The sequence below is a fragment of the Otolemur garnettii genome, unplaced genomic scaffold (assembly GCF_000181295.1).
Source record: "Otolemur garnettii isolate 467f Iridium unplaced genomic scaffold, OtoGar3 scaffold00008, whole genome shotgun sequence".
Taxonomy (NCBI): domain Eukaryota; kingdom Metazoa; phylum Chordata; class Mammalia; order Primates; family Galagidae; genus Otolemur; species Otolemur garnettii.
Window position 1 is genome coordinate 13060721 of NW_003852403.1, and position 9237 is coordinate 13069957.

Here is a 9237-nt window from a genome sequence, read left to right on the forward strand (position 1 = left end):
AAAACCTAAAAATATATAAATTAAAATGTCCATTTCTACTTTAAAAGCAAAAAAATGGAAATAAGTTTAATGTCTGTGAATAAGAGCTTAATTAAATTCCATATAGTAGAATACAGTATAACCATTAAGGGTATCAAATAGATACATACATATGTGTTAACATTGAAAGATGTCACATTTTTAAGTGAAAAACGTATTACAGAGTATAATCCCATTTATATAAAATATGTCTGGTTGTATATATAAATACATATGAATGTGCATATGTCATATGTATATATGCATATGTGCATATATTTAAGCAGAAAACATCTAGAAGTATATAAATAAGTGTTAACAGTTTCCTTGAGTGGGATCATGGAAGATTACCATTTTCTACTTTATTTCTGTATGCTTGCCTTTTTAAAAATAAACAGATTAATTTTATAATGAAGATAACATTATCTTTAAAAAATAAGTTTCTTCAAATTTCCTTTAATAAATCTGTTTTTTTAATTTGATACTTTTAAAAATACCTCAGTTATTTATTCTAATGTATTTCATTGTAAATTATTCCAAATAACTACAGAGAAGTGTGAATTTTTTTTTTCTTTTTTTTGAGGAAAAGTCTCACTCTCATTTTGCCCTGAGTTAAATGCCTTGGTATCATCACAGCTCACAGCAACCTCAAACTCCTGGGCTTAAGTGATCCTCTTACCTCAGCCTCCCAAGTAGCTAGGACTACAGGTGCCCACCGCAATGTCCTGCTAGTGTTTCTACTTTCAGTAGAGAGTAGTCTCGCTCTTGCTCAGGCTGGCCTCAGACTCCTGAGCTCAAGTGATCCTTCCACCCCAGCCTCCCAGAGTGCTAGGATTACAGGCGTGAGCCCTTGGGCCTCGCCAGAAGTGTGAAATTTTTAAGTTTCCTGAGAAATAGAAAATATTATTATGAGGTTATTTTAGTTGTGTGAGAGAGGTTTTGAATCTCAAAAAACAAATGCTTACTCTCTCCTGAAAATTTTTTCTAAGAAAACTCGGTTAAAAGAATGTCCAGCTGTCTGCATGGGATTCTACTTCTACTACTTACAAGCCACTTGACTTTGAGCAAGTTACTTAACTCCGTGTGCCTCAGTGAGGATAATAGCAGGACTTACCTTATAAGATCAGTGTTAAGATAGATAATTATGGCATGGTGTAGGCAAATATTAAGCAATATTTATTATTCTTATTTTTCTATGGTTTTTAATTCTTAATTTTGTTTTTTGTGGGTTTGATTCTGTATTAGGTTCAGAGCATCATTCGCTCCCAAACCAGCATGGGTATGCGTCACAGAGATCGTCCTACTACTGGTAACACCCTCAAGTCTGGCTTATGTTCAGCCCTCACAACCTACTTTTTTGGAGCCGATCTCAAAGGGAAGCTGACAATCAAAAACTTCCTCGAATTTCAGCGTAAACTTCAGCATGATGTTCTGAAGCTAGAGGTAAGTAAGTATTCCTTGGACTTCAGGAGGTCCATCACATACGGAGCCACTAGGCTAGGAAGGCCTGTACCTTAGGCATCCTTTCAGTTTGCTTCCAAATGTGAGAACTGATTGGTTTGAACCTTTCCAGTGATCTATAAACTGATAGCAGGTAGGAAATAGCACGTTCTGTGAAACCTTCATGGGGTGAGGTGGTTCTAAAACCAAAAACCACCTATAACTTAAAAACCACTTATAAGTATACTTATACTCAGAATTATAAATTACTGAGTTTGGATACCCAGCTTATAGAGAAAAAAATTCAGTGGTGAGAGCAGCTCACAACCTGAGCGTGTATTCCCCACTTTTATGTTTATTATGTGGAAGGCACCAAAAAGTGGAGATGAAGGATAATAAATAGTTCTTTATGTGGACTTTTGTAAAGTAGTAACAGCCAGAAACACAAAATATCAGAATAAAAATATGTGTGCTCAGAGTTGCAAAGGTGCAATATCCTTATTGTATTTGGAGATTTACAAGTTTACTTTTCCACTTAAAGTTTAGACCATCCTGCTGTTCAGTCACTGTAGATAGCTCTTTAAGAGAATTACCATTTCTGCATTTATATTTAGTGAATCAAGCCTGCTTTGGGCTAATTAGCTATTCTGTTAAATTGAAAACCTTTGTCAGGTGCCATCTATGTGCTCTTTTGACTGAAGACAAAAAAATGAAGTCTCTGATTTCTTAAAATTTTTAAAAATATCCTTCCACCAACGTTTTTCAACCTCTTTTTCTTTCAATACATGCCTTACTTTAACATTATTTGAAATTCCAAAACATTAAATACTATGACTAAAACACAAAATTATTGGAGGAAAGCACTGCTTTGTTTTTAAATTACGTATATTACTTCTCTATCTGCTCTCCTGTTCTCCCCTAAGATTCCGAAATAATGTTCCACCTTTTCCACCCACTTGACTAAAGTGAGACAGTTTGAAAAATCACAACTGAATTCCAATTATCCTTGAGAACTCTGTTTAATATTCATACTCTAGGAGAAAAGCCAAAAGAGGTATAATACTAAAAATCAGATCAAATTTTGAAATATGTTTTTGTACTTATTTTTTGAAAATGATATAATTGATATTCAGAGAATTCACCTCACAAAAACAAAGATGCCAGGCACAGTGGCACATACCAGTAGTCCCAGCTATTGGGGAAGATGAGGCAGGAGGATTGCTCAACCTCAGGGGTTCAAAGCCAACCTAGGCAACTGAGCAACATAGCGAAACTCTCATTGTAAAAAATAAAAATAAAGATAAAGAATTTCTGCAGTCAAGCCAAGCTTCTTGTGGAGGTTCTTATATAAAGTAGGTCCTCAAATAACATGATTTTGTTCAATATCCTTTCGTCATAACATTTTGAGGGAAAAAAATCAATTCCTAGCTGAAGCCACTGTGGGGGGAGGGTTACACATTTTCCCTATGTCTGTAGGAGTTTTCTCTGGGTACACCAGTTTCCTCCCACATCCTAAATGTATGCATGTTAGACGAATTAGCATGTCTAAATAGTCCCCATCTGAGTGAGTGTGGGGAGCAAGTGTAAGTGCTCCCTGCACTAGAGTGACATCATGTTCAGGGTTGGTTGCTACCTTGTACCCAAAGCTGCCAACATAGTCTCTGGCAGCTGGAATAAGTGGATTAAAAATGAATATATGAATGAATACAAATTAATGCAATATGAGAATTTGTAAAGTAGACAATAATCATACAAATGCACAACAATAAATAATGCAATATTAAAGCACTCAGCAAGCCCACCGTATTTGTCATTGTTTTCTAACTGCATGGTGGGAGATGGCGCTCCCTATAATTTTCAGTTTGAAAACATTTATCAGGCAGGGCATGGTGGTTCACACCTGTAATCCTAGCACTCTGGGAGGCCCAGGCAAGTAGATTGCCTGAGCTCACAGGTTGGAGACCAGCCTGAGCCAGAGCAAGACCTTGTGCCTAAAAATAGCTGGGCATTGTGGAGGGTGCCTGTAGTCCCAGCTACTTGGGAGGCTGAGGCAAGAGAATCACTTAAACCTCAGAGTTAGAGGTTGCTGTGAGCTGTGACATTATGGCACTCTACTGAGCAATAGAGTGAGACAAAAAAAAAAAAGAAGAAGAAGAAGAAGAAGAAGGAGAGAGAGAGAAAGAAAACATTTATTCCTTGATTTAATTCACCACCACTACAACTACTGTTATTCAGTTCACCAAAGATTGGGTAAATCGTCATCTTTGTTTTTTTTGTTTGTTTGTTTGTTTTTGTTTTTTTGGCTGGGGCCAGGTTTGAACCCACCACCTCCAGTATATGAAGCCAGTGCCCTACTGCTTTGAGCCACAGGCACCGCCCATCTTTGTTTTTCATTAATCTTTCCTAAAAGTATATACACTCACATTGATTTCAATGTTTAAGAGTAGTATTTTGAGTCTTTATTTAGAAATGTAGTGATGTTTTATGACCAGACACATGCCATAGGAACTTAACTCTTATTTATATCAATTAACCTACAGTTCATTATACATTATTTCATTTAAGTCACAGGTTCCAAGAACCTATTAATGATGTTAAGTGAGGATTTACCATATAGTAAAAGATCAACAAACATTTATTGGATTGAAAAGCTTCAGTGCTTTCCTATTCTGCTCCCTTACACTGCGGGACAGATAGCTTTCTCTGTCTAGTGAAAAGCACAAGTAAGCATCAGGAAAGATAGAGTATTTAGATTTCAGAGGTTTTTCTCCATTGCTTTCAGAGGAATATGACACATCAGCCTAGCAAATCACTTCAAAAGATTTCCACAATAATTGAAGCAAAGGAGATTATCTGGTCAGCATTTAGTTAACTAGAAAATTAGTCATAAATTAACTGTAATACCTCAGTTTCTCAATATTCTAGTTAGCGAAGTTTTGCTTTTGTGTAGTTGCGCATGGAGGACTCTCTGTTCAGAATAATCACAGTGCTCTGGGTTTTGCAAATAGTTCAACAAAACTTCACAGAATAGAGGAAATTTATGTCCAGTAGCATCTAAGCATTAGGATTATAGAACTTTTTTGGAAATGGTAATGTTGCTATTTTCACTCTTTGGAAAGCAGATACTTCTCAGGCAGTGAGTTTTATATTGTTGTATATTATTTTTGTTGTTTGGATATTTTTATATGTAAATACAGTATACTAGATATGTTACAACAACAACAAAATATAGATATTTACACAAACATATAAAAACATAGTGTTTAGCTTTGTGAAGTTTACATTCTTTTTTTTTGTTGTTGTTTTTATTAAATCATAACTGTGTATGTTGATACATTTATGGGGTTTGGGGTTCAGCGTTCTGCTTCGATACACAATGTGAAATGCTTGCATTGAAATGATTAACACATCCATCACAATTATACTCTCTTCTTAATAGTTTTGAAACGTACCATTGCATCATGCACATTAGGTGAGGTCTCCCCAAATACCCTCCCTCCCCCCACCTTTCCCCTCCCTTCCCCTCTCTTTCCTCTTCCCTTTTACTTTCTGGACTATAGTTATGTTTTACCATTGTATGAATGTGTAGGTGATTACATATTGATTTCATAGTAGTATTGAGTAGATTGGATACTTTTTTTTTCCATTCTTAAAATACTTTACTAAGAAGAGTATGTTCCAGCTCCATCCAGGTAAACAAAAGCTGTGAAGTCTCCATCTTTTTATGGCTGTATAGTATTCCATGGTGTACATATACCACAATTTGTTAATCCATTCGTGGGTCAGTGGGCACTTGGGCTGTTTCCAAGTCTTGGCAATTATGAACTGGTTAGCAATAAACATTCTGATGCAGATGTCTTTGTTGTAAAATAATTTTTAATCATCTGGGTATAGACTTAGTAGAGGAATTGCAGGATCAAACGGTAGGTCCACTTTTAGTTCCTCGAGTATTCTCCGAACTTCTTACCAAAAAGTTCACATTAGCTTGCATTCCCACCAGCAGTGTAGAAGTATTCCCTACTCTCTGCATCCACGCCAAAAGTTTACATTCTTTTATTTTTTTTTTTTGAGACAAAGTCTTGAGCTATCGCCCTGGGTAGAGTGCCATGGTGTCACAGCTCTCAGCAACCTCAAACTCTTGGGCTCAAGTGATTATCTTGGCCCAGCCTCCCAAGTAGCTGGGACTACAGGTACCCACCACAACATCTGGCTATTTTTTGTTGCAGTTGTCATTGTTGTTTTAGCTGGCCTGGGCCAGGTTTGAACCTGCAAGCCTCAGTGTATGTGGCTGGCACCCTACCCACTGAGCTATGGGTGCCACCCCAGAAGTTTACATTCTTATAAAGATATTTCAATATACCCCAGAGTATAGAAGAAAGAAGTAAACCTCATCCAACAATTTTTGTGTAAGATTTAATATGTACTAGGACTCTTGCCCTGGTCTCTGATAAGCGTGCCCAGACCTGTCTTCTTTAGAAACACTATGGCATAATCTGGGATTGTAAGTGATTTGACTTCTTAATTATATAATTACAGTTCAACACAGAGAATAGATCCATTAAATGTAGTCAGAGAACAAAGCACAAACTAGGTGTTACTTTTAACAAAACAATACAGGATCAACCATAGAGCTGAGCAGGTACCAGCCTGACCACAATCTAACCCAGCACTCATTCCTGGAAACACAAATGGGAATCTAAAGAAACAAAGGATAGGACTTTCATTTTGCATCCTCACATCCTATAGAGCTGAGAGCCCACTAAAGCCCTTTAGCATATTGTGTAGATTAACAAGGTAAAGCAAAATTATAAAGCAGGCTCGGCGCCTGTGGCTCAAGTGGCTAAGGCGCCAGCCACATACACCTAAGGTGGAGGGTTCGAATCCCCAGCCCGGGCCCGCCAAACAACAATGATGGCTGCAACCAAAAAATGGCCAGGCGCTGTGACGGGCGCCTGTAGTCCCAGCTACTTGGGAGGCTGAGGCAGGAGACTTGCTTGAGCCCAGGAGTTGGAGGTTGCTGTGAGCTGTGATGCCATGGCACTCTACCCAGGGGGATAGCTTGAGGCTCCGTCTCAAAAAAAAAAAAAATTATAAAGCAGATTAGGGATTTCATACATGTGTCCCTGTACATATCCTGCACCCCAATGCAGAAGACAAGATGTAAAAGGCAGTTATATCTAAGGTGCTCATCCTAGAAAGCTCTCTTGTGTTTGGCATTGACTCTGTAGGCTTTAGGTCCAGATGAACTGTTCTCATTTGTCAGTAAGTAGTCATGTGAAAGGATCGAAAGAATCTTATGAAAGAACCCAACCTACCATGAAGTAAGTGTTCTGTGAGTGGTTATTCTTTCCATATAATGTCACAGGTCTAGTGCTATGGTTTGAATATGCCTCCCAAATTTAATGTGCTGGAAATGTAATTGCTACTGTAACATTGTTGAAAAGCAGAACCTTTAAGAGGTGATTAGGTCAAGAGAGCTTTGCCTTTGTGAATGGATTAATGCTATTACCTCGGGAGTGAGTTATTGTAGTAATGGGCTCCTGATAAAGGAAAAGTTTGGACCCCCATTTGCTCTCTGTCACATATGCTCACTTGGCCTTCTATCTTGAGATAACTTTCACCCAGTCCAGTGCCATCCTCTTGTACTTCCCAGCCTCCAGTTTATAAGCCAAATAAACTTCTGTGTTTTATGAATTTCCCAGTCTGTGTACTATGTTACAGTAGCAGCAAAAGGACAGAGATATCTAGTGAAGTAAGTGCCTTCTTATTGATAGCCCCTTATGTAAACTTTATCGGTCAGCATTATATTTTCCCAACTAGATCTGTATTTCTTTGAAGAGGTGTGACTAGCATAAAGCATATAAGCCTTTGATACTAATAAGGTAGTGGTTAAAATTCTGGTTCCACCACTTACTGGCTATGTGACATTTGATGAATTATTTATTCCCTCAGAGCCTAGCTCCTCATTTGTAAAACAGGGCAGCAGTTAAACAATGGTTAAATGACATGATGATTGTCATAGGCTGAATTATATTCCTTGTAAATTCATATGTTGATATCTCAACCCCTCGTAACTCAGAATGTAACCTTATTTAAAGAGAAGGTCTTTAAAGAAGTGGTTGCTTAAGTGAGTCTTTTAGGGAGGGTCCTAATCCAATCTGATTGGTGACCTTATCAGAAGAGGAAATTTGGATATGCAGAGACACAAGGGGTTGACGCACACAGAGAGACAATCATGTGAAGAGGCAGCCAGAGGGCAACATCTGTAAGCCAAAGAGAGAAGCCTCAGAAGAAACCAAAGCCTGCTGGCACCTTGAGCTTGAACAGCCTCCAGAACTATGAGAAAATAAATTTCTCTTATTTAAGCCACCAAGTCTGTAGAATTTGTTACGGCAACCCTATCAAACTAACAGAATGCTACATACCTGACACTACCTAGCATGTACTGTGTCTTCACTAATTTGTTTTCATGGAGGCGCCTATAACTCAGTGGGTAGGGTGCCAGCTACGTACTCCAAGACTGGCAGGTTTGAACCTGGCCAGGCCAGCTAAAAACAACAACAACTGCAACAAAAACAACAAAAAAAGAAATAGCCAAACACTGTGGCAGGCGCCTGTAGTCCCAGCTACTTGGGAGGTTGAGGCAAGAGAATTGCTTAAGCCCAAGAGTTAGAGGTTGCTGTGAGCTGTGACGCCATGGCGTCAGGGCGACAACTTGAGACCTCTGTTTCAAAAATAATAATAATAATAATTTGTTTTCACCTTCTCTTATATATCCACTGGCACCTATTATGGCAGTAGGCAGATAGCAGAGCGTGAGAGAAAGAGAGAGCCTTACTCTGACACCCAGCGTGGAGTGAAGCAGCATTACCATAGCTCACTGCAACCTCAAACTCCTGGGTTCAAGTGGTCCTCCCACCCTGGACCTCCCAATGTGCTGGGACTACAGACATAAGCCACTGCACACAGCCAAAATAGCAGGCATTTAAACAGGTCATCTCACTTGAATGATGGAAAGGCCTATTTTCATTTTGAAATAGATTTCTGATAAAATATCTAGAAAATGGCAGCAATTTTTGTTTTAATTTGACTTTTCAAAGTTTGGGTAATTTTTTCCCCTCAGTGAGTATGAAATACATACAATCGCAGCCAAGAAGAAAACAGAAATGATTTAACAGTATCTTAATAACATTTTTATGGGTTTTGTAATTCCATCATTCTTTCTAGCTGTCTTTTACTAATTTTATTGCTTACCTACTTTACAATTTCGGATTAAGAAGATTTAGTGTTCCATTTAGTTGTTCCTACCTTTTTCTTATCACAGTAGCTTTGAGAGTGAAGAGAATGATATTGCCTCTATTTTAATTCTCAACAACCCTATCAGTCTTAGTGGTATTATATCCATGTTCCACATGTAAAGACTAAAACTCGTACAACTTTTGTATGGTAGAGCTGGGATTCCAACTCAGATCTGCTCCACTTGCCTTTCAGACTGAACTGTTTCTGTTCTTGGATTAAGTTAGTACTTTTGGTCTGACATGAGGTGTCTGTATCTGATTTTATTTGGGATTCCAAAGAAAAATAAAATGCTCTGTATTTTAGAGACAGAAAAGAAAGTTCTTAAATATATACAATCTACTTTCTTCAGTACCACTATTTCTAATTCCTTTGCTGCTCAAATTAAGTCTTACAACTGAGAAGAAATACACTTGTTTTTGTTTGTAAGATTCTACCTCAACTAGCCATTTAATTATATTCAATCATGAGAATTATTAACTT

General features: G+C 37.9%; 1 protein-coding gene across 2 annotated transcripts in view; it reads left to right on the top strand.

The window, feature by feature from the left end:
• Positions 1 to 9237, top strand: part of MICU1 (mitochondrial calcium uptake 1) — a 251894-nt gene that overhangs the window by 163199 nt on the left and 79458 nt on the right. For both annotated transcript variants that reach the window (XM_023509529.1, XM_023509528.1), the window contains one exon: positions 1264 to 1461. In XM_023509529.1, the coding sequence (XP_023365297.1) occupies positions 1264 to 1461 (198 nt within the window). The remainder of the gene's footprint in view (positions 1 to 1263; positions 1462 to 9237) is intronic.